A 26,890-nucleotide genomic window follows, 5' to 3' on the forward strand; every position below is an offset into this window, starting at 1 on the left:
GCTGCCCCACAGTATGCAGTCCATGATGCTGGGATGGTGCGGTTTTGGTAAATGTTTTCAGCTTCAGTATCTTCAACCTTCAGTCTGGTAAAGCTTTGGGTTCACTACACGACTTTTAAAGTCTTAACAGATAAATATAAAAGACTGGGCGTCTCACACTGTCCGACTGGGCGACTGAAATATTGGCGATCGCACACTAAACGACTCGTAAGCTGTTGCTGAATCAAACTCGCATGTTCTGTCATTATTAGGAGACGCAAATAAACAAACGGAGCAGCTGCTGCTCCGGCTGTTTTGCGCTGACACAGTAAAGAAGCAGCAGGTAAACATGTTTAAGTGAGGATCATGGATTTAAAAATGTGATCAGTGTGGTATTTTGTGTTTAGAGTTTTAAATGTACATAGATTCGATTGTGCTCGTGTCTCAATCTCAGCTCATTAAAAAGCTTCGCTCCAGATGTGAGAGACTTTTCGCCAGTTTTTTTTTGTTCACTTCCTGTATTTTCTTCTTTCGCGCTCTCAGTTTTCATTGGCTGTTGCAGGAATCCATTCAGATTGAGTCGTTGATCAGTTTACACTAGATCACCCTCACAGTCGGGTCGAAGAAATCAAACGTTTAATAAACTCCGACTGGTCTGAAACGCAATCAGGAGGCAAAAAATCGGAGTCTGCGCCCCTCAAACACGACTCGATTCTCTCTCCAGCTGTCGACTCCGACTGACCCAAATGTCTGCAGACTAGAACCGGCCAGCAAGTCATGTAGTGTAACCCCGGCTTAAGCAATTAACATATCATGTAGGTAAGGATAACAGTTTGTGTGGATGTCTTTGCTGGTGTGTTGATTAGTGGGCTTTTAGCTAAATTAAATACTCTTCTCAGCATGTCAGACTCTTGTATTTTAGGTCTTTGGAGAACAAGATGTTCTGCCCACCTGCTGATCATGGCTGGGTTAAGTTTTTACAGCAGCACGGGGTCGTGACTGTTGGAAAATCTGGGGATGCTGAGCTCTTATAAATCTGTCAAGACTAGCACAGAAGAACTTCCAGAGCATCGCATCATACCTGCTGCTGGAGCTGATCAGCCTCCACAAATATGATGTGCTTCCTCATCAGACTAGACCCAGACCAATATAGGACCAAACAAAGGTCCAGAACATCATAGTGTCCAACTTGCATCATGATTCAGTGCCATATACTGTAAACTGAAGTAGCCTAGTAGGCATGTCAACATCTTATACAGTCAACAACTGAATATCAAATCAAATAAAGTACAATTCAGTCAGATTTCAACAACATTTCTTGTCAGTTTTCTCTTTTTAGATCACGTCATGTGAAATAACTTTCCTCTGACTCACTTTCTTCTCTGACTGCTGTTTCTTGCCTCGTCCCTCCCCTGTGTGTGCGTCACTCACTCGAGTCTCAGTGCTTATTGTAATGCACAGATCTGATTGGCTGAGTAGCATCACGTGTGATATTTACAATGCGTGCGATTGGTCTGTGAGTCTCCCGGGCTGCTAAACCGGCACCGTAAAGGCTAGAAAAGTTATGCCGATTAAAATAGGACCACCTCGTCGAAATTAAATAGTTCTCCATAGTTTATCGGTTATAGGTCCAGGTCCGCATAGGACAGCGTCTGGGTCCGGACTCGGACCGCGGTCCGTGGTCCGCCTATTAGTGACCTCTGCCCTAGACAGTGCTTGGCATTGGGTATGGTGACTTTGCGCTAGTATGTGGCTTCTCTAGAGCATCTCATTCAGTTGACAGTGTTTTCTGCGGAGACCCGTGTTATAAATGAGTGCACCTTAAAGTAGCTGAATTCACTAATTAGAAGGGGTGTCTGGATACTTTTGGACATACTTCGGAGTTGTGAGTTTGTGTGAGTGCCTGTTACTGTCCAGAGCCTAAGAGAACATAAATCAGCAATATCTAAGTTTGACCAGTCAGTGTACTCAGAGCTCAAGAAAAGTCTGGTCTTTGGTGTGATTAGAAGAGCTTGTTGAAAAGATTGTAATGCAGCCAGCGTCCTGCTAAATGAGCTACACTCATTTCAGCCTTTCAGTATTTCAGACTAATTGCAGAAGCCAAAACTGCAATTTCAATTAATACACCCATAACGCTGCAGCCATAATAATAATATACAAATGATAATGCGGTCCAGCTAAGTAGCCTCATGATTTCATCCACAATCCTTTCAAACAACATACTTTCAAATAGACTTTAGATACTTACAGCATCACCATTAGGTATTCATTAGCTCTCATTTGGTGCCTCTCTTTCTTGTGTTTAACTTGAACCAAGCACCAAGCAGCAGCTCTTAGAAGGTTAAGAAGATAAAAAGTCTGGTAAACACATAATTAAAAAATGTCATGTAGGTAAGGTTAGCAATTTGTGCGGATGCCTTCACTGGTGTGTTGATTAGTGGGCTTTTAGCTAAATTAAATAAACTTTTTGACATGTCACACTTGTGTACTGTGGCTCTTTGGAGAACAAGATGTTCTGCCCAGCTGCTAATTATGGCTGGGTCAAGTTTTTACAACAGACTATTGCCTAATCTGGGGACGCTGAGCTCTTAAATCTGTCAAGAGAAATATAGAAGAACTTCCAGAGCTTCGTATCATTTCTGCTGCTGAAGCTGTTCAACCTCCATTAATTGGATTTATGCTCACATCATGTTAGCTGTACAGACAGTTATTATACAACGGTCCAGACAATTCAGTGCAGTAGTTAGAGTGATCAACTTGAAGAATGAAGGCATAAGAATTGTAGCTGTCTTAGCTTATTTGGAACAAATAAAGTTCAAAAGAGAAAACATTTTGTTGTTTTATGAATAAACAGTGGCGCACAGTGTCACTGATGCAAAGCATCATTGTTTTTCTCTGTGGTCATTTGCATGACCTAAAACTTTGTCCAAGTCTATGAGGTTAACATGCCTTATTTCAATACTCAGTGAAATAATCAAATACTATGGTAATTTCATATTAACATATTTTTTTCCTATCAGATCAGTTTTCAGATCTGATTGGAGTTTGCGATCAAGGGGTTCCATTGGGGTTAGGCTGAGCAAAGACTTCAGCAACAGTAACACATACCATATACAGTACAGTGGATAAGTCTTATAAACTATATTTATAGCTAATTTGTCTTGGTGGTTCCATTTTTTATAATAAAAAAAAACAATAAAATAAATACAAATAAACAAAATCATTATTAGTTAGCTTAACCATTTCCAAACCTCTTTTTGAGAAAGCCCAGTTTTATAGCTACCATCCAGTACCACTTTGGATCCTTCATTGGCCCAATCCCTTTTCTTATTTTTACCCCTACCCCTTGTTTTCGGGTGTCACCTTGCCACTTGGATCTGTGTTACAAGGGGTAGTGATTGAAATCTTCCCTATGAAATGGGACCCTCAAATAAAAAGAGCTTTACTTCATTAACAGCTACTAGTGCTGCTCTGTAGGCGACCCTGTCAGTCTGCAGTGACAGCAGAGGAGGGTAAAGTTCAGCTCCTCACTGCTGGGCTTTAGTGACATTTAGGGCAACTATTTATTATGGCCCACCCCAAATTCTTTGGTCATATGAAGCTTAGGTCAGTTATTTGCCAGCTTCTTGTTCCCGTTTCTCCTTAAATGATGCAGCGGCTCTGATGCCTGAGGTGCGAGAATGTAACGGCTGCACCATTTAAGGTGAAACGGGAAAAGTAGCTAGTTAGCTACCGAGATATCAGCTTACTTCTAGCAGTGCTTGTTTTGAAGAACAGAGCCTTAATACTTTGAAACCACATTAAACTAAGATAATACAGTAGTTACAATTTTTTAATGGAGAAAATTCTCACATTTGTGGGTTTCTTTGGTCACTTGTGCAGCCATCTTGCCCTTTTTTTTCCTCATAACACTCCGTTTGGATGGCCATGTAGCCCTAACACTTCGCCCTACCCCTGTATCTCAACAAAAATCGGGACACCCTGCCCCTAGGCGTGAATGCGCAATACGGGCTAAGTGGTAGGGGCAAAGGGTGAAATGGGATTGGGCCATTAAATCAGATCAGGTGTTCTGCTCAGAGAAGTGGAAAAACCAAACCTGTATTCTTCAAACCAAGATATCAATAATTGTTCTGAAGACAAGAAACTGTTGTTCTTTTTAGTGTTTATGGAAAACATTTGAGTAATAGATAAATAGTTTTCATTTTCAAGCTGTAAAGGATGTTTGCACAGCGCTCTCTTCCCAAATCCACAGTGTGCCAGAGTGTTTGCTCAGCTGTAATCTGTGGCTTATGACATTCGTTTAAATTAGCTTGTGCTGTTCTTCTATTATAAGTCTGATCTTTTCTTAGGATGCCATCTGAATGTTATAGCTTTTCTGGCCCATTTCATAGGACTTTGCAATCATATTTACACTGGGGCCAGATTTATTAAAGACTGCATCACATATATTCTGCTCTGACCCACAGTATGTTTGATGGTTTAAATTGCTGTGATCTGTATTTTATGGTGTTGGGTTACAGTAACAAATTCATCATTTTTATATGGACGTCTTTCATCTCGAAACAGTCTTTGGGCGCATTTTCTGTGTTTTAAGGCCATGTGAGGAAACAAAAGGCTTTTCAAAGTGTTTCTCAACATAATAGACAGTTTTGTAAGCTCAGACACATCAGTCAGTGGGAGTGGCTGAATGTGCGCATCTGTTTCACGTTTGCTCGGAATATGAAGCGCAGTGTCTATGCCATGTGTGACAGCCTCCGTTTGCTGTGCTGAGGTGTTTCCACTGGCACCTTTTACAGACGTGAGCAGAGTGGGGATTTGCCTCATGCTGTGGTCTGACCCTGTGTATGTGCTATGGTCCAACTGATAGACCTGATATTAAGGTTATTAAGGCATTTTTATGGGTATCAGCAAACATTCTGCCGATAAACCACTGATATTCTCACCCTCACTGATAAACTCACATCTAACTAATGTTTGATCTTCAAACTGTTTTCAGATATCACGGCAGTATCAGGTAATACAGGGCTGGTGGAAGTGGCAGAGGGACATAGTAGCGGCACAAGTGATGTAAAAGCATTTCTGTCGCTTTTGTGTCATCTAGTCTCTGATAGCAGGAGGATAGTGGGTCACTGTTGGACTGCTGATGGCAAAGCTGACAGCCCACTGGTGTTTTGCTCAGCATTTTCTGGGTGGTCCACCGATGGTTAAGCAGAATATAAGACAAAATTCCACTCATCTTCACTCATTTCCCACTCACAGTTCATTTTTTCCTACATTCCTTTCTTTAGTTATACTTTGTAAATTAGTCTAGTAAATAATTTTAATCTAGCACAGTGTCAGCAACATTTTCTATAAAATCCATTTTTAGTCATTATTTTTTTCTCTCAGTTGTTCGTAATTTTCAATATAAAAAGTTAAGTTTATACTCAATATAAAAAGTTTATACTCAATATAAAAAGTTAAGTTAAAAAGTTAAGTTTATACTCAAAAGTCTCTGCATTCAAAATCTGTTTGAGGAGATTAAAATCAAGTTAGAGCTTGTATGCAGTACAGTAATCTGGGTGGTCCGAGGGTGGACCAGCAGGGGCGTACAGTCAGCCGCCCTTATCAAGCCAGCGGACCGATATATGCTATATGATATATTGATATCTGGGGTCCTGCTTATTTCAAAATCAAATATAATAATAAGTAATAAGTGAAATATATAGATAAGTGAAAACAGTGCATGATTTTCAACAGCTGCTAAATGATAAACAGTGCTGCTAACTAGGAAAGAGTAACTGGTTAGCATGATCTTAGCACTCTGCCCACTACAGAACATGTTCGATTATGGCTCACTAAATCACTGACAGCTTCAGATCATGATGATTTAACTCTGAGGGAGTGAAGTCGAGCAGCTGGCGCTGAAAGGACGGAATAGCGAAATTAAACCTGTTCTGTAGTGTTTGAATCTGTCGCCTGATTGGTTAACTTAGCGTTAGCTTAGCAAGCAGGCGACACAGCCAAACAGTGCCACTCAGAGCATTACAGGTTTGATTCTAATCAATGTTGCTCTGCTGAAACAAGTGTAGATGATAAAAACCGATGTTTAGTGTTGAAGTGACAGAAGACCGAAATCGAACCAGTTCTGTGATGTTTGGGACTGTTGTGTTTTGGCTAAGCGTAGTTAGCAGGTCACATGTGTCGCACAGCACAAGCCTGGTTCCTGCTAACTGATGCTAAAATGACACCTGTTTTAGAGGATATCTGAGAGCACAGGGTTTGAGTGACTGGTGTTAGAGTGAAAGACGAAATCGAACGTTTTCTACGACGAGTGGAGCTCTTAGCCATCGCTGAGCTGCTGTCAGGATTCGAGTTTTTTTCCAGCTCTGATTTTCCCCTCTATCAGTAACACCTATCAGTGACCACCCACACCATCAATCAGCGACCCCTCTAGAACATAAAAGGGTGGAATGCATTTATTTAGCCTTGACACATGATTTTAACCTGACAGCATTATTTTTAAAGACCTCAGTATCGCTTATTCCTGTTACACTTAACTCTAACGCATTTTTCATGTTCTTATACCAGTGGTTCTCAAACTGGGGGCCACAGAGGCCACTAAGGGAATGCAGGAGCATCCCGGGAATTGTATCTCTACTTTAAGCTTTAATTTTGTCAGTTTATTAAACCTCCTTTGGCCATATCTAAAACGGCGGGGCTTGTTTATAAATGGTAGATGTTATTAAACACTATTATAATGAATAATGTTCCAACCAATTATCCATCCACACATGGAAATACAGATATAATGAATGTACACAGATTTTTTTAATAACAGAAAAATAAAAGTAAACCAAAAACATTATTTCCACTTATTTCCAAAACCACTTAAACACAAATCAGGTCGTATTTATGACCACCGAAGTCATAAGTAGGATTTTCCAAGGAGGACTTAAAGGCAGCATTAGTGCAGGTCAGAGATAACTGGAGAAAGCTAGCAAAATGGTGCTGGTAAGGTGTGGTCCTTGTTCGTTAAGGGGGGCAAGGGGGCACAGAGACAAAGACTAACCCTGAAGGGGCCCTTAGACTAAAAACGTTTCAGAACTGATAAATTCACTAGTCACTTTATTACAGCATTACAGGCTGAACACAAAACGATGCCCAAATAAATACATATAATTAAGATATTTAAAATAAAGAAAAAGTAAAATGCCCCTAATTCTAACCTTAAGCCCTAGAATAATGTGTAATGCCATAAACCTTAATGTGAAGAAAAAAAAATAAGAAATTGTTAGGAAATGAAATGCTGTCAAATCTGCAGTATTTATATCATTTAGTACTTGAGTTTGTTTATTTGGGTTTAAGAAATGTTAACTCAAATTATCTAATTATCGGTACAATTTTGTAGGTCGTTAATATCGGCCGGTGTTATCCGCCCACCAGTGTATCGGTTAGGCTCTAGTCAGAAGCTCAGCACCTGTTCGGTAGGATACGAGAGGAAAATTGATTTTGGATTCACAAATTTTGAACCCCTGGAATATGGCTGCCCCTCAAACTCCAGCACATTCCACGGCTCTGCCGTTTTCCTCTCCCTTCATAACAGCAGCGCGCTGTGCATTTCAATTCACTCTGAGCTACAGAGGTGTCAAAATTTACGAGGACGAGTCAGGGAGAGGAGAGAGACACACTGATAGAGAGGGAGGGAGACAGAAGGGAGGGGGTGAAGAGAGAGGCTGCCTCTCCTCCGTGGAGCAGGAGACGCTGCACAAGTGAAGGACTTTTGATTGGCGGCGTGTGGGTGTGAGGAAATGAATCATCCAGCCTCTCTTTTTTAAACCTCTTCTTCTTCTTCGTCTTCTCCTTTCTCATCCTCGGTCCCCGCAAACCTGATTCATCTCCATCCTCGTCCTCTTTTCCGCAGCCCTGACGCTCAAAGCATAACATTACACAGAGAGGGAAGGAGCAGAGGGAGAGCGAGTCTTTACTGCTAACCAGCTGAAAGACTCCCGAGGGATCAAACGAGGCCCCCTTACTCGATTGCTTCAAAGAGTTCCTCAAGAGCCGTGCAGGTTGTTGGTTAAAGGAGAAGTTCAGCGAAAAATCCAATTTGCAGTTTTACCCTTATGAAATAGGGGGGTGGGCAATATGACAGTATTTTATCATATTGTGATTAAATTGTTATATTTTGCTTTTCTGAGTATATCGTGAATATCATCAGTACATAGAATACATGTTTAATTATAAAGAGAGCGTAATTAGTCTTGTTTGCATTTGTATTCATAGTAGTGTTAGTGTTTTTAGAATGTGACACCACTGGTTAAAGATGGATCAATCAGCGTTTTGCGAGGTCAATACCGATCACTGACTCTCCTTTAACACCGACAGCTAATGCCGATTCCCATCAGGGGCATCAATGAGATCCTTTGCATTTTCCTTTTTTGTGTTTTTGTGTAAATGTTAGATGAGGAATCCACCCGTCATCTCGACAGTTCGGCAACTAATTGTTGGTGTTGTGTCGTCCATCTTCCCACATACCCACATACACCGATCAGGCATAACATCATGACCACCTCCTTGTTTCTACGCTCATTGTCCATTTTATCAGCTCCACTTACTATATAGGTGCACTTTGTAGTTCTGCAGTTACAGACTGTAGTCCATCTGTTTCTCTACATACTTTGTTAGCCCCCTTTTACCCTGTTCTTCAGTGGTCAGGACCCTCATGGACCCTCACAGAGCAGGTACTATTTGGGTGGTGGATCATTCTCAGCACTGCAGTAACCCTGACGTGGTGGTGTTGTGTTAGTGTGTGTTGTGTTGGTACGAGTGGATCAGGCACAGCAGTGCTGCTGGAGTTTTTAAACACTGTGTCCACTCACTGTCCACTCTATTAGACACTCCTACCTTGTCAGTCCACCTTGTAGATGTAAAGTCAGAGACGATAGCTCATCTGCTGCTGCACAGTTTGTGTTGGTCATCCTCTAGTCCTTCATCAGTGGTCACAGGATGCTGCCCACAGGATGCTGTTGGCTGGATATTTTTGTTTGGTGGACTATTCTCAGTCCAGCAGTGACACTGAGGTGTTAAAAACTCCAGCAGCTCTGCTGTCTCTGATCCACTCGTACCAGCACAACACACATGGTTATAATGATGAGTGATTGACTCTCACCAAATTAAAGGAATATCGGCTGTTCGCTGTTCACGTTTAGGCTGAAAATCAGCCAATTCCATACTATAGCCAGTCGGTCTTTACAGCGCTACTGCTGGTGCTTTCTGTGTGTTCCAACTTATCAAACCTCAGAAAAGCTAAGTATCGTGATACTTAGAACCTGTTTACAATTTGCATTAACAAGTGTTTCCTGTCTGGATTGTGTCTGGATAAACATTGGCCGGATTCCATTTACACTTTACTCTAAAATGCACCCCATTGTGACCAGATGAGATCTAATTGTACTTTTCCCTCGTAAAAAGCCCTTCAACACATTTCCGTTTGACTTTTGTTTACCCTTTTTTTCCCTTTTTCGATACAGGTGGAAAAGCTTAGCTTGGGTGCTTTTATCAGCCTGGAGAGCAGAGGGCACTTGGTTTGGGACTGACTTCAGCCTCGTGTATCTTCCATCTTTTGTTTCATTGTTTATTCTCTCAGCCCCTCGACTGACACATTTCCGCTCACAGTAACTGTATATGACTAACAAAAATGCCTTCTGTTCACACGCGTGTTAAACGCATCCCTAAAACCAAGACACGTTTGGTGCTTCTTTAGTTTTGAACTGAAGCTGTGAAGCTGATGTAGCAAACATGTAATGGACGTTTATGTACACCAGTTATCAAAGTTAGCATTTGTGCAAATTCAATGTCTAAATCATTTCACACTTCGTCTCGAACTGCATCAGGAAGCAATCTTAAGTGGGCTGTCTTATATGGTTTCTGACCCTGTATACTGTTGTCTATGAAAATCGAGTGGGGGACAAAATTCAACCTTTAAAATGACGGCTACTCTTGTTTTTTGCTATGCAGTGTTCTTTTGTGCAAGAATATAGAGAAAGAAATCGCATAAGCAGGTCTGTTTGATGATTTAGGCATGCCTGTTTGCACTGTGCTAATTGATGTACATAAGCTTTTCAACACATTTTGACCGATCGGCTGCATTGAGGGTGAGTTGTGCTGGACTATTCTATAAATGTCAAAGAGAAGGTCAGGGAGCAAGAAGAGGCTCAACCTCCTTCTTCTTTATATTCCTGTGGTTTGTCGCTCCCCCGACAGTGCCTGCCTCGTCTGTTCTGCACCAGATCCTCTCCTAATTTCCAGGCAAATGAGAAGGCCCTCGTGGCTAATGCTTGGTGACAGGAGTCACAGAAAAAGCCCTGTTGCATTAATCATTACAGATTTTGTGCCGTTCTCTCACCCGAGCGAAAGATGCCGTTCACTCAGCCACCCAAACAACAGTTTCGCTGATATACCGATCTTCTGCTTTTAAAGGGATCTGAATTTCCAATTACCTTTTGCTTCTTTAGTTGTGACGGACTGCATGTTTCATCGCAAAGAGAGCATAATTAGTCCTGTTTAATTGTATTTAGTGAAACTGATTAAATAAAACATTGAACAAAAATCATTATATTCATAGTTTTTCATTAACCCTTGTGTGGTGTTGATGTGTTTGTTACTCAGTGGTCTGGTTGACCCACCACATTATTGTTTTTTTAAATCAATACAGTCATAACAATTTATGTAAAAACACCAGATGTTTAAAATATAAAAAGTGGCCCGCATAGGGTTCACACACACACACACACACAAGGAATCTGGGGTTTAAATAATAATAAATCACATCAATTTTTCTTTTGGTAAACATTGAAAATGGGTCCCACAGACTCAACACCACACAAGGGTTAAATGTGTATGAAAGATAAACAGAATCACTATATTCATAGTTTTCTATTTATATTTGTATTTTTAAATGTGGCTCTACTGGTTCTGTTTTGTTTCTGTTCTCATCACTTATCAAAGCTCACAGAAACTAAATATTGTGATGCATATTGTGTATCATGAAAATGTCTTCAAGTATCATGATGTTAAATTTTTACCATATCACCAACTTCTTATCTCTGGTACGAAATTGTCTAGTTCGACACAAGGAGGCTGAGCTTTCCACACGGGAATAAAGTTTCTAACTCTCTTCATACACATGCTCCCAGTTCGCTAACCTCCTCAATCACCTACAGTCGTATGCAGAAGTTTGGACACCCCTGGCCAGATTACATGTTTTCTTGATTTTCGATGTGTGAATAAGTTAACACATCCTCCATAGAGAACACACTTAAATATGGCATTTTACTGCACATTTTATTGTGCAATTTCTGTGTATTTATTGAGTTTAACATAGTGAAAGAAAACAAAACATTAAATATGAAATGCACCATAATATTTGCACAGGCCACGTTTTATACATACATCATCTAAACCGCTTATCCTTCTGGGTCGCGGTGGGGTGCTGGAGCCTATCCCAGCTGTCATTGGGTGGAAGGCAGGATACACCCTGGACAGGTCGCCAGTCCATCGCAGGGCAGGCCACGTTTTATGTCTCTCTTTATTTTTTTTTTAAATTGAGCAATTAATGCATTAAAATGTGTAGACGTGTGTTCACTGAGGATGTGATGATTTATTTTCTGTTAAAAAAATCAGCAAAACATGGAATTTGACCAGGGGCACCCAAACTTCTGCACATGACTGTACGAAAGCTAATGAAGGCCATATCAAGTTTTCTGAATGGAATGTCTCAAAAAAAGTCAGAACTATCCTGAACGTCAACTTGACCAACAAGGCTGCTGTCCCAACGCAGTGTTATACTGGCTTAAATGTCCTTTACGATTGAATCTTAACTCCAGTGCAAACCCAAAGAAGCCCACTTGGCTCACTGGCTGTATCTGGTGAGGGGGAAATTTGATTTTTATCCTTTAATGTATTAGTTTGCCGCAGTGCTCGGGTAAAATCAATGCTTCTGTACGTGGTGGTGCAGTAGAAAAGCTGTTTTTGTGTCTTACTGCTGCAGAAAGCCTCTTTAAAATGGTTTACGTGCTGAAATACTCTGTGCCTTTTGTTCTGATGTTTGCCTTTTTTCCCCTTTTTGCAGGTGACATCACACAGAAAGGCTATGAGAAGAAGAGGGCAAAACTACTCGGAGCTTATCTGCCACAGCCTCCAGGTAAATTTCTTGGTGCTGCCCACAGCTTGGCCTCCCTCCGCAGGGACGCCTGAGCTTATCTCAGCCTGGAGAATGGTGCGCCCAGAGAGTTAAGCGGCGATACTGATCTGAGCGAGGGAGAGAGACAGAGAGAGAGAGCGAGAGACGTCTTGCGCAGCAGATGGTGTCTCCTTCGCTCCTCCTCCTATTCGAAGAGGCCCTGAAAAGCTGCTTTGGGTGTACGGTTTCTCCAGAGCGGGGAGTCTAGGGCTTCAGATCTGAGCAGAACGATTCCTCACAGGTATCTTCTGCTCAGCTCCTCCGAGGGTTGTTTTACAGCACATTGTCTCCTTTCTCTAGGTTCCTTTTTGTCAAACGATACTGTAATTGCCTGCTTTTTCTTGTGGCCCTTTCAAAGCCTCATTAGGAAAGCCGAGCATTCCATAACATTATCCAGCCGTGGAGCTAATGGAGCTCTCTGCGCATTGCTCCCTGGCCTCCGCTTGCTCAGAGCTGATAAGAGAGTGTCTGTGCTTGAATTAAGACTTTTTCATAAGCTTGACTTGAGGGCTTCATGAAAGGTGCTCAGAAACCCCTCCCCGCTTTAACATGGGTTTGAACTGTTATAATCTTCCGTAGCTTCTCTAAGGCTTTATTTTTCCGCTATGTTAACTACGAACTCTCTCGATGAAAAAGGCCTCGTTTGAAATATTTTAAAGGGCTTATGCTCTGGAAAACTGTATTTTCTTTGCCTTTTTGAATTGAGATTTGTGTACTGTTTGAACATTTGTAAAGTTTTGAGAATACTTAAAAGAATGCATCGTTCAGTCCGTATGATCCAGATATGGAAACTAAAGCCCTGGGGTCACTACACGGCTTTTAAAGTCTTAACAGATTATAAAAAACTGGGCATCTCATACTGTCCGACTGGTTTTTGTGGGCGACTGAAATATTGGGCATCACACACTAAACGATTAGGGGTCACGCACTACTCAACTTTTAAGCTGCTGCAGAATCAAACGTAATTCACTGAACTCGGGCGAACTCTTGTGTTCTCCTGCTACTAGGAGTCCCAAATAAACAAACGTGGAGCTGCTGCTGCTGTTTTCTCTGCCGTTTGCACTGACACAGTAAAGAAGCAGCAGGTAAACATGTTTAAGTGACGGTCATCGTTGTCGACTGCGCACCTTAAACTCAGCTCGTTAAAAAGCTTCGCTCCGGACTCCCGAGTGGCGCAACCGTCTAAGTGTTGGCCCTATCATCAGGAGATCGCGAGTTCGATCCCTGGTGATGCTACAGCCATCCATAGCCGGGAGTCCAAGAGAGCACAATTGGCCTCGCTCTCTCTGGGTGGGTAGGATGGCCCCTCCTTCTCCCCCCATCACTCAGCGTCGTAACAGATCTGGCGGTTGGCTCTTTCCTCTGAGGGCGTTCGGCTGTCCAATGACGTTACGTGAGCGGCAGTTCGAAAAGAAGCGGTGGCGCTTCACAGGTCTCGGAGGAAGCCTGTGTTAGCCTTCACCCTGCTAGCGTTGATAGCGTCGTGTGATTGGGGGAGTCCTAACTAGCGGGTGGAATTGGGGAGAAAATCGGGTAAAAAAAAAAAAAAGCTTTGCTCCACATGTGAGTTTCATCACTTTTCTTTATTTACTTCCTGTATTTTCTTCTTACACACCCTTAGTTTTCATTGGCTGTTGCAGGAATCTGTTCAGATGGAGTCGTTGATCAGTTTACACTGCTAGGTTACGCTAGAATCAGGTCGAAAAAATGAATGTTTAGTAACCTCCGACTGGTCTGAAACACGATCGGGAGCCCAAAAATTTGAGTCTGCGCTGCTCGTACACTACTCGATTCTCTCGACTCTGACTGGCCCAAATCTGCAGACTAGAGCCGACCAGCACAGACTCGGCCAGACTGAGAATCGGGGCTAAAATCAGGGTAAAAGTCATGAAGTGTAACCCCATGAGCACATTTACATATGGCCACCTGTTTAGCCTTCAGCAGAATAGCAGCCCATTTATGGTGCAGTAATAAGGAGTGTTGTCACTACAGACAGTCTGTATCATGAGCAGAGTGTTGGAGTGGAAGATGTGAGGAGAACGTTGTGATGTTCCTAGTCTTGTTGGGAAGCAGACGGATCTCTGCAGCCTTTGTAAGGATCCATACATCCAAAAGGTGTGGCTGACGTTTATGTATTTCAGTGTCCCTGAGAATTTCGGTTCAGACTAGGAATGTGTTCAAGTACTCAGTTAACTGTTTGAGGTGCCAGTGCTGAAATACTGAATTCACTATTCAAGTTTCATCACAGAAAGACAAAGAAAACTCTAGATGAAGAAAACTTTAACAGCACAGTAAAATGTGGTGTGTGTGTTAGAGTACACTTCGCTACTACAAAACACAAGCCTTAGCATGTCGCTGCTGTCAGAACAAAACCTCGTGCCTCCAAAATGCTAACTTTACAGGAGAAGGAAAACATATACTTTACTTTTAATGCAAGTCAGTGGAACCAGACTTTTTTGAAGTAATTCTGAGCCATTGTTTTGGTCCATTCATCTTGAAATTTATACACAACGTAAAGGGCCACATGCATTTTTAAATAATGTCAGAAACTGAAAAATGAAAAAATGGAGGTACAATTTTTTGTTCCGACAGCAGCGATAAGCTTGTTGCTTGGGACACTTTGTTAAGGGCGTGATTGACAAGTAAAAGGTAACAAAGCTTTATTGCTAAATAGGCTAACTACCTGTCTAGGTCCACAACCTGAATGAGAATCAGTTTTATTGGCCAGGTGTAGTGAACACACTACAATTTGTCTTCAGGCTACAGTGATTTCCCACAGTGTTCATAAACAACGCCATTGCCACGATACAGTGCTTACACAAGACAATAGACATGATTAGACAGTAGACATGATTCTGCAACAAAGACCACAAATATTTCACAGCCCAGGCATAGTTTATGTTTTTAAACATTGCACAAGTCCAAAACAAATTGCTCAGTTTAAGTATCGCACAAGGACCAAATATTACATGACAGTTATTGAGTATTGCACAGTTCAGAGTATGTGGTGTTTGGGCTATTTAGGCACATGACTTGTGTGAGTATTCATTCAGTAGCTTAACGGCAAGCAGAGAGAAACTGTTCTTGTGCCTGGATGTTTTGGCGGCAGGTGTTCTGTAGCGCCGTCCGGATGGGAGTGGTTCTAACTTACTGTGTCCTGGGTGTGAAGGGTCCTCAGTAATTTTCCCAAACACGGGAAGAGTACAGGTCCTGGAGGGAGGACAGGTTGTTGCCGATGGTCCGTTCTGCAGCTCTAACTGTCTTTTGCAGTCTGGACTTGTCGTGCTGAACCAGGCAGGGAGGGATGAGCAGAGTATGGATTCAGTGAAATCCAGGAAGAATACTCTTCACTCATTTCTCTGACAAACTGACGTATTGGCACATGTAGAAAAGACTTCATGGAGAAGATGACGAGTCCTCCTCATCATCCAGCGATGTACTGGTTAGCTCTAGTGTTAACTTAATAGCTCTTGTCAAGAGGCCTCAGTTACTTAGTTATTTATTTTTAAATAAAAAACATTTTTTTGGCTTTTTTTTCGGTCTCACTTTATTTGGATAGCCCACTTTAGTCCCCTATTGATTATCCACAGGTGTTCAAATTGTTAACAAACTATCTGTTGAAACTCAGTTAATTCTACACAGTGGTGGGGTTAGGATTTGGACCAGGGTTAGGGTTGGGTTTAGGGTTAGGATTAGAGCAGGTTTAGAGAACATTATGGTCAATTTAGTAGATATTTAGTTGAATGTAACTTAAAGTATATTAAATATCTACAAAGCATCTGCAGTGGACTATCCAAATAAAGTGTTACCTCCTTTCTTTTTGTACAGTATTTTTCTTTCCTCACAGTTAACTGAATATCAGTTCATTAACTCTTACTGATACTTGAATTTCAAAACTAGTCAGATTGTGCATCCCTAGTTCGAAAGTTACAGTCTGTCCGGTGCATTTCGGCCTTTTTGAACAGTACGGTAGAGCCGATCTGAACAGAGGTCATTTGCATTATTTTGTCATTATTGTGTTGAATTTTGTTCATGCTTTTCTGAGCAGATTGTGGATATTGTCTCTATGTAAAGAATACTGAACAACTGCATGTGTCATAACAGAGAGAGCTTAAATAGACCTGTTGATTAGTGCAGTGCAGTGTGTGAAACGCTGAATAAAAATAACTGCATTCAGAGTTTTTGATGCTGCTTTGAAAATGAATTATAATATTTTTGCCCTATTGCCTCCCGCTGATGTACGTATTATCAGTTTTAAAGATGCAGTAAATACAGCCTGTTTAATTCTGAGGAATAAAGAGAGGCTGGAAGATGGTTATGAAATTGTGACTTTTTATGGTATCTGAAAACACAAGTACACTTCAGGGACAAAATGTGAATTCATCACCATACCCGTGTGCAATACAATCAATACCTCATGTTCAATACTCCATGTGCAGTATTCCATGTGAAATACATGTAAAATAGTCTCACATTGTAAAGATTTGTTTGCTTTTCTATTTATAATGTTTATATTGTTAATTTTGTGAAGGATAGAGTTTATATATTTTTATCTACAGTATTATATATCGCTGCTGTCGGAACAAAACCTCTCCATTTTTGCTGTTTTTCAGTTTTTGCCATAATTTGAAAATACCTGTTGTCCTTTACATTGTGTTTAATTTTCATAATGAATGAACCGAAAGTAACGACCCAAAATTACTTGAAAAAATTCTGGTTCCATTGACTTACATTAGGAGTAAAGTAGGTTTTTTCCTTCTACTGTAACGTTACCATTTTGGAGATACGAGGTTTTGTTCCGACAGCAGTGATATGCTATTGCTTTGCTGCTGTAGCACTGTGAATTTCCCCCATTGTGGGGCTAATAATGGATTATATTATCTAAATAAAATACAAGAAAAATGTCGGATTTCAAACAGGTGGTTAAAGCACAGCGTTTTCTGTAAAACATGTAAAACCATCAATACATGTGCAAATCTCTGCTCTGCCAGCCCTTGGAGGCTGACCGCCTCTTGTCCTTAAACTGTAAGATGCCATTAGTCGGAGCGTAATGGGAACAGGCCGCCGCCATTAGCATGGAGAGATCCTTTGCAAAGTAATTGCTCGTTTCATCTCTGGAGCCTGTGTCGCTGTCCGTGGCCGCCTGTAGATGAACGGTGTGTCTGTGGAGGGACTTTTTCACCCTTTTCATCGTGTCCTTGGTGTTTTATTTTTAACTGACGATTTGACATTTCAAGGCTTCTTTTTTCTTACCCGAGCCGAGCGACTGTACGCTGCGTCTGCATTGTTGATGAGAACAGCGTTTGTCGCCATAGCAACAGGCAGCCAGCATGTCCTCTGTCTGGTTGTGAGTAAAATATGACATCATGGCTGCGGCTCGGTGTGTGTGCGCATGCTGCAAGGATGGACAGCAGTGCCCCCGAGATCGCTCTGTGTGTCGTACTAGATCTGCTGGAAGAGGTTTAGCAAGCCTCACTGCAGTTTGGACACGACTAAAATCCTTTGTTAGACGGTTGCAAAGACGAGACACATGAAGCCAAGTCTCCACCCTTTGTTTTTGTGACTGGGTGGGACACGCGGTACAGTCTGCTTCTCCCCCCCGCCCCAACACACCATGCCTCAGTAGTCTCTTTCCAAAGAGGCTGAATACCCTCGTCCGGTGTCTCTCTGAGTCCTCTAAGGACATAAAGTGCATCCATTTCCCCACACAGAACAGGGACTGTCTCTGCAGGACACTTTGGCCGATTGCCGGGGAGCAAAAACGTTAACCCAATCAGGAGTGATTGGTGGAAATGACCCTTGCTAGGAGAGAGAGTAGAGCTTTAATCGGACATGAAATTTTAATCCAAACCCGAACATGACTGAAGAATATTCTGCCCCAGGTTCTGTCCTCACCTGACCCGCAGGCGCAGGTTTTGAATTGAAACCTAACTAAATTCTGTTCGAACTGAACTGTAGCCTGTCTGACCCGACTGTAGCCTGTCCAAATTTTGTCTTGCCCATCTTCAGCTCAACAAATTTCTGTCTGAACCCAACTGTACCCAGACAAAATTCTTATTGTAATTCTAAGAAATTCTGTCTGCACTTGCTAAATTGTGTTGTAGGTGACAGCTGTTATCAAAACATCGATAAACAGTATAATAATTAATAGCCAAATCATCTAAGGAAAAAGAAGTTTGGATTCTGTTAACTAAAGCTGGAATATAACCCACAAAATTCTGATTGGATCTCAACTGTAGCTGACTGATTGAAACTCTGAAAGAAATTCTGTCGGAACCGACTGTAGACCTACACTGAAACTCAAATTCTGATTGAAGACAGACTGTAGCCCAATAAAGTTCTGTTTTAAACCTGACTTTAGCCAACATAATTCTGTCTGAAGTGTAGACAAAAAAATGTGATTGAAACCTGATTGTAGCTGACAAAATTCTGATTGAATCTCGACTGTAGCCCTCAAAATTGTATCTCAAATTGACAGTAGCCAAACAAAACTCTATCCGAACTCAACTCCTGATGATAGCAGTTGCTAAAATGCATTGTAGTGACAGCTGCCGCTGTTATCAGATCCTCGATATACAACATAAAAATTATCAGCGAAATCATCTATGGAAAACTAAGTTTAAATTCTGTTACCTAAATCTAGAATATAACCCACAAAATTCTAATTGAAACTTGAGTTTCAGCTGACAAAATTCTGGTTGAAACTGTATCTGATAAATTGTGCATATACCCTGACAAGTAACTGACAAAATTCTGATTGAAAGAAATTCTATGGTGGTAGTGACAGGGGCTGCTCTTATCAGATCATTGATGAACAGCGTAAAAATTAATGGCCAAGTGATGTTCGAAAACAAAGTTTAAATTAGGTTACCTAAAGCTGGAATATAACCCACAAAATTCTAATTGAAACTCGACTGTAGTTGACACAGTTGTCTTTACTTGACTGTAGTTGACAAGATTCTGACTGAAACTCGACCGTAGCTGAAAATTTTTTTGTCTAAAGTGACAGTTGTAATTGAAACTCAAATTCTGATTGAAGACCAGCTGTAGCCGACAAATTTCTGATTGAAACCTGACTTTAGCCAAAATAATTGTCTTAACTGTAGCCGAAAAAATCCTGATTGAAGCCTGATTGTAGTCGACGGAATTCTTATTGAAACTTGACTGTAGCCTGATCAAATTATCTAAAACCACCTGTGGATCCACAAAATTCTGTCTAAACCCAACAGTAGCCCAGAATCAGGTGGTTTAAGAGGCAGGGGCCGAGACTGCCAGCGAAACATTCTGTCCAGCGAAGTTTGCCCCCTGTGCCCAGTTCATTCCAGCCTCCTTTAAACACTCTGTGCATCCATGCATCATCTGGGATGGACGTGCTCTCTCACCTTTGCGCCTGGTGGAGTGAATAAATCTTGGTGCTGGGACATTGCTGATGAAATTGATTTCTGACTCAGGGGTCAAACAGCCCTTGGCTGGAGCACTGGACTGAGCTCAGTCGGGCAGGAGCGCACGTGTCCCTCAGTCTGAGAGACGCCAGAACACAAGACAACAACATTAGTGCAGCAGCCCAAAAGCACAATACAGCAAACATCATGACTAGCTTAACAGCCCAGACACTCAGCAGCTTCCTTAGAGCCTTAGTTTTTTTCACAAAGATTGAAGTTAGTAAAGTCGATCCAGTCTAGGTATGATAGGCTGTTGATTACCGTGAAATGCTACAGCGTGCAGTGCGTGTGCGTAGCGCTTTTACACTTATTTTGGCTTTTTTTTTTCATTTTAATCCACACTACAGATATTTAAACATCTTGCTAACATCTGAAAACATGCCTCACATCCCTCCGTTGTCCATCTGTGCGAGTGGTGTGAATAATGTCGGGACCAAGGACTGTCCCCTTCAACCCCAGGCCTCCAACTTAATATTATGAATAAAAAAGAAATCTTTTAATACCGGCTAAACACTTTCACTAATAACTGTTTTAAGGCTAAGTTCTCAAAAGATGTCAAAAAGGAAAGAGTCTTCAGACGCTGAGTTTGTGGAAGAGAGAAAAAGGCTTCTTCTTTATTTCAGCATCAGGTGGCACAGAGTCTCTAATAGGTGCATCTCTTCGTCCATCAGTTTGTCCATCGCATGTTGCGCCCACTCCTAAAAACTGGTTTCAACAGGTTTCTACCAGTCTGCTTTACCTTTCAAGGACAACTTGCCCCTCTCTTCACTGGGTCAGTAGGTACACACAGGCCTGTCTGTGATCCCAGGGGCTTTCCAGTGTCTAGACTAAGGCCTACCCTTAGCCAATGCTACCTTTTTGGTTATTGATTACAATAATCTATTTGATTACTGATTAAGGAAATATTTATTCAAAATATTCGTCAATAAAGAGCTGTGAAGTAAAGCAGCCTTAACGTATAGAAAATACGGATCCATTAAAATACGCCTTCTCTAGCAACGACAAGACAACACTGCAAAACAGCAGCGCGCTGGAGCCAGTGAGCCTACCCACAGCTTTATATACCTACACTGAAAGCCTTAAAGCAGGTTATCTATGCTCTGCCTCTGCTGCAGTTATAGCTACCACCAACTGAGAGATGGGGGAGAGAGAGAGAGAGAGAGAGAAGGAGGAGTGACAGAGTTAGGGGACAAAGAGGCATAGAGAAGAGAGAGGGCGTGAGAAAGAGAGGGAGGAAGAAAGAAAAGAACAGGAGGAAAAGAGGTCGCAGGAAATCGGGAATGCAAATCACGCAGGCAGGTGTGCAGGAGTTGAAGGCTGAGGCAGAGGGAGGGGTGGTAAAAGCAGAAAACACCCCAAGCAGGGAATGAGAGCGAGAGAGAGAAAGGGAGAGTGGTAGATGCAGAGATGTGCGAGGTGAATAAGTAATAAAAGCAGGCCTGCAGTGCTTCTCACTAGGTTGCATAATCTCTCTGTGTCTTTCTCTTTCCCTCTGTCTTTCCCGCTCTCTCGCTATCTCTCTCTCTCCCTGTCTGTCCTTCAGGGCTTGAAGCATCCATGGCACACGAGCGCAGACCGCCCATGGGCCCCTCCTCCGCCTCCCGGTACCACCGCAGACGCTCTTCCGGCACCCGAGACGAGCGCTACAGATCAGGTGAGTCTGCAGCAGCACCCCCTACAGGCTTAGCTGGACAATCAGCACAATGGAGTGAAGGTTTTTCTCTCGTTAAAGGAACAGTTCGGAAAAAAAAACAAGTTTACACAATTTTCCAGGTGTATTGCTGAACTTTGACTCCCTTCACAACACCTGACTCCCCTTCACGCACATACACATCATGCAGGCATAGGGCTGAGCATCGATACTCAACACCTTTATGAACAGAACGAAGTCAGTCTTAACATCAGTAACATCCATGACCCAATAAGCTTGCCTGTTCCAGAATCTAGACTGCTGTTTGGCTGTCTAAATTACATTTTGTCGGTGCTTGTTTATCAGTCTGTAATCCATTCTGGCCGGAAGATACATCCACTTCCAGCACTTCACATTCATTTCTGGTTTAAGCCACACCCACTTTCTCTTTGTTATTTAAAAGAAGGTGTTGAAAAAGTATCGCTCAGGAATTGGTATTGAAGTCAAGATGCCGTCATTGGTATTGGTACTGATTCTGTTTTATTGTGATCAAATCTTTATTTTGAATAATGAACACAGAATTCTTGGGTACTGAAAACATTTTCGATACCCAGCCCTGAACAAGCATTTCGCTCATGTCGGACCAAAACCTTGTATCTCCATTTTTGTCGTTTTTAGATTTTGACATAAATTGAAAATGCCTACTGTCCTTTATATTGTGTGTAAATTTCAAGATGAATGGACTAAAAGAAACGGGCCAACATTACTTGGGAAAAAAAAGTCTGGTTCCATTGACTTACACTAAAAGTGAAGTATGTTTTTTCCTTCTCCTGTAAAGTTACCATTTTGGAGATACAAGGTTTTGTTCTGACAGCAGCGATATGCAGTTTATCTTGTTTCTGTTTGTAAACTTAAATCTTCTGCTCCAAAGTTCAAGATTAACAGTTATATATAAATAGAAACAGCAGAAATTGGGAGCAGCCGTTCAGCTACACTGTGAAGTTTTGTCCATTTTTATAGTTTACAGTAGTGTACACTAAACCAAATCGACAAGTCTGCACAAACTTAATGAACACCTGGATGTAATTTGAACACGTTGAGAGAAGTAATTACATTCCCAGCCTTTCTAACTTACGTTACATCTGTTGTTACATGCTATTTCCAGTGTTGACGAGGGTGACCAAACTTCCTCTTTTCCATCCCGTCCTATTTTTAGGACCGAAAACATCTGGGATTTCTAAATTGCCAAAAATGTCTGGGGTTTGGCTTTGCTTTTATGTTGGCATTTGCTTTCTACAGTTTGCCCCATGCCTGTAGTTCCTCTTTCTTAAAAACCAAAATATGGTTACCTTAATGTTGACGAGTACACCATCACCCCCTACCTTGAGCTCTGCCAATTTGAGGTGCTGGATTAGTTTAGTAAGTCTACATTCCCACCCACATTTAGCCTCAAAATTTCTTATGGTTGTCCCTGGACCTTCTCATTACAAGATCATGTCTAGCCCCACGTGACTGACCGTCTGTATGACTTGTTGGTGATCAGAGGCGTGAAATCCAGGTCCAGAAAGTAAAAATCCTTCCCAGGATTTTGTTCCAACGGCCTGGCTTCTCTAGTTAGATCAAACCACCAGCGGAGCTGTCCAGGCAGTTGGAACAAAATCCTGGGAAGGATTTTTACTTTCTGGACCTGATTTTTACACCTCTGTTGGTGCGTTATTAGCTTCCTTTGTTTGTTAGCTATATGTGCCTTATAGCCCTAATAAAAAACTGAGGAAGAAAACATTTGACAGATCTCGTCTTGGCTGATTGGCTATATAAGGGGAAAGGAGTGTAAATTAGATTTTTTTTGCTGAACTATCTCTTTAAAGACCTCTGTTTTCAGCCTCGCAGCTGACGTGTCGTCTGAAGGCTGTGTGTTAATTTTATGACTTGCTTATCTCAGGGCCTGCCTCGATTGCTGTGTAGCTAACCTCCTCCCTCAGAGCAAATACATGGCAATTGATGTGTCAGCTAACCAAACTTTCTGATTGGATCTCTGTTTGAAGTATCTCATGGCCTAGGAGTGCTTTGTGCTTTATCTGCGCGGCAGAAATATGGTGTGTGTGTGTGTGTGTGTGTGTGTGTGTGTGTGTGTGACAGCGAGAGATTAATCTGTAAGAAGCTGGAGGCTGGAGGTGTTCGGCAAGCGGATTGATTCAGACTCCTGATAACTTCTGTCTGTCAGTTTTCTCTGTCTCTCTCTTTGTGTCGTTTTTCATGGAAAGCCACTCATAAAAACAGTGTTTTTTATTGCTCATATGTCTGAATCAGACTCACTGCACTGCTTTACAAACACTATATTTTTATAATCAATATTTTCCAACAAGTCGTACAGTGTTGCTAAAAGTACATCTGCTGGAAGATCAAATGAGTCACTAATCCAGATTTGTCACTGAAATGTCTGTTGTTGTTTCAAAAATCTCATTTGAAAAGCCCTGCAAGACAAATATGCTATCTTTGACCCCTGTTTACATATTATACTAAAAAAATTAGAAGCTGGATTTGGAGTTAATACTTGCTTGAAGGGCATTTTGTTTATTTTACTACACATACTTTTAAGATTTGTATCCAGTCTGGCTTTGCCAAGCAGTGTTTGTTCATTCCTTCATGCAGATCTGGCCGCAGTCGAATTGTGGCTGGACCAGCAGTGGGCTGCCCTCTTTACTGATTTTCTGTCACTCTGCGGGCAGCTTCAGCTGGATTCTGCTATAATTCTTACCCAATTCTTTAAAGAGGGCTCTGTTGCTTCGACAGAGTGAGTGGGGTCATTAACAGATTTCTGGAAGGGGTCAGCAGATTGCATTCAAGAATCAGTCTGGCTTTCCCCCCATCAAGCCCCTCTTCTGTTTTGCCTAGATGACCCTCGGTAAAGGAGATTCTGCCTCCATCATCCTTGCAGTAGGAGTGGTGTGCTCACTGTGTTTGGGTTTTTTGCGTTAAGATCACAGTGTTCTCTCTTCGGCTTTAAACATCTTTTCCAGTAGAGCTATAATGATAGGTAAAGGAATACACTTTTAGAAAAAAATGGTCCTAAACTGTCACTGGGGTGGTGCCCTCAAGGGTACATCTTCACTACCTTCAGTTAGGGATCATAGTTATACCATAATCCATTTCAGTAATTATTTATAATTATATTTTAAGCTGTATTGATTCCACACACCCCGTCTTGTCTCCAGGCTTTTTACTTTATTGTTCTGTTTAAAACCATTAGGTTATGGGCTTCCGGTTCACTATGGACCTAAGAATGGTCGTGTAACTTCAGCGCTCCCTGACAATTTGAAAGCACAACCCTAACGGCATCGATATTGACATGTAAAGAGTGATTTTTTTTTTTTTGAGGATTTTCCACCAATTTTCTCCACAATTTAGTCGTCTCCAATTCCACCCACTAGTTAGGCCTCCCCAGATCACACAATACTACCAACGCTAGGAGGGCGAAGGCGAACACAGGCTTCCTCCGAGACCTGTGAAGCACATTTTCGAACTGCCGCTCACGCAACGTCATTGGACAGCTAAACGCGCTCGGAGGAAAGCGCCAACCGCCAGATCTGTTACATCACCGAACAGACGCCTGCGCTGACTAGCATCGCGCTGAGTGATGGGGGGAGAAGGGGGGGCCCATCCTACCCATCCAGAGAGCGAGGCCAATTGTGCTGTCTTGGACTCCGGGCCACGGATGGCTGTAGCATCACTATGGATCAAACTCGCGAACTATGAATAAAGGGGCTTGTCACTAGAAGTAGGAGTATTGTGTGTTCGAATACTGAAACAGTGATGCAACTAATTGGCCGAAGTTCTCCAGAACTTGAACAACATGACAGTGAATGGTCAAATGCCAGTCTTGAGAAAGTGCTGGACAAAATTAGAGGCTTTAGATGCGACAGTAAACAACAGCTTGCCGATACAAAACACAAACTGACCAAGACGAACAGAAGACTGGACAAGGCTGAGGGATGCACTGAGGGGACTGAACAAAGAATATGAACGGTTGAAACTGGTTCTAAAACAGGAAGCTACTCTTAAAGCAAAACTGATTGACCAAGAAGGGCGCTCACGCAGGGATAACATTCGAATCTGTGGCATCCTTGAAGATGTGTAGGGACGCTGCATGGTGAGCTTTTCAGAGACCCTCCTGAATGCCAACTTGACCTTCCAGACGACACAAAGCTTCGTACTGAGCGGGTACAGAGCCCTTGCACCAAACCCACTAACGGCGAATTGAAACCTCACTCAATCGTTGCAAAGTTCTGAGCTACCGAGTGAAGGATAACAGACTTCGGAGAGCCTGGCAAAAGAAGGAAATCTCCTACAACAACAGAAGAATTTACGTTGACCGCGATAACCCCCCCCTAAAATCCTCAAGACATGCATGGAATATGCCAAAGCAAAGAAAGTGCTGAAAGTCAGAAAAATGAAGTTTAACATTAGGTTATGAAAAGGCACCAATATGTATCCGATAAGAACAACATATTTACACACAGTTGGACTTTAAAACCACTGTTGTGCCTCTGAGGGTACATTTTCATTGGTTGTACCATGATGAACAAAACACGTACCTGCGCAGCACCTTTATTTCTAACCATGTGATAATATGAGGACAGGTATCCTAATATTTAAGTAACTATGCCCATCCCTAGCTTAGAGCTCTGTATCTCTCTGTAGAGTTGTCCTAATAACAGCTTGGATCATTAGAGGCCATAGCTGTGTCAGTGTGAGGAACAGTGCCATACTTTCATATTTTCCTGTGACTACATATGGCAGTGGGTGCAGGGTACTGTCAGCTATGCTGTCAGCTCTTGCATACTCTCTCTCTCTCTCTCTCTCTCTCTCCCCCTCCCTCCCTCTCCATCTCTCTCTCTCTATCTCTCTAATGCACACATACACAGTTAGATGACTCAGTAAGCCCGGCACACATAAGGGCTGGAGGTGGTGCTTTGGCTCCTGTCACGGCCCCTTCACCACTCCGCTCATGTCACAGAGTGTGTCAGCTGTCAGGCTTCAGTCCACAGCCATTGTTAGCACCCAATGAGCTTGTTTGTGTACCTGCCTCTTTGTTTCTCCATTTTCAATCTCTGACTCGCTGTCCCACAGACGTGCACACAGAAGCGGTACAAGCGGCCCTAGCCAAACACAAGGAGAGGAAAGTGGCCGTCCCCATGCCCTCAAAACGCCGCTCCCTAGTGGTCCAGACTTCTATGGATGCCTACACCCCTCCAGGTGAGCCTCATCTCCGACCCGCACCTCACAGACATACACTGCCCATCAGAAGTTTGGGGAAGCTAGCGTTTTCACGGTTTGGAAAAGCTGAACGTACTATGCTGTTTAGATCTTTCCGTTTTTCTCTGCAAAAAACGAAGGACCAACTGACAGGTTACCTGGGTTATAATGACATAGCCCACATATTTTATCCCCTTGTTGGGATGTTGACATTCATCAGCACCCTTCAGGGCTTGGTTTCCTGAAGGTATGTTAGCATAAAGATTAAAGATGATTCTTAAATGCTAGTGCGAGCATCACGCTGAACACTCTCTCTACCAGTTAAGATGATGTTAACGCTAAGATGCTTTTGAGAAACAG

General features: G+C 42.2%; 1 protein-coding gene across 1 annotated transcript in view; it reads left to right on the top strand.

Moving 5' to 3' along the window:
- dip2ca (disco-interacting protein 2 homolog Ca) overlaps positions 1-26,890 on the top strand; it is a 179,050-nt gene that overhangs the window by 64,236 nt on the left and 87,924 nt on the right. The window contains 3 exon segments of the mRNA XM_036558486.1: positions 12,092-12,163; positions 21,188-21,298; positions 26,405-26,530. Of these exon segments, the coding sequence (XP_036414379.1) occupies positions 12,092-12,163; positions 21,188-21,298; positions 26,405-26,530 (309 nt within the window).

Source organism: Colossoma macropomum, unplaced genomic scaffold (assembly GCF_904425465.1).
Source record: "Colossoma macropomum unplaced genomic scaffold, Colossoma_macropomum, whole genome shotgun sequence".
NCBI classification, from domain to species: domain Eukaryota; kingdom Metazoa; phylum Chordata; class Actinopteri; order Characiformes; family Serrasalmidae; genus Colossoma; species Colossoma macropomum.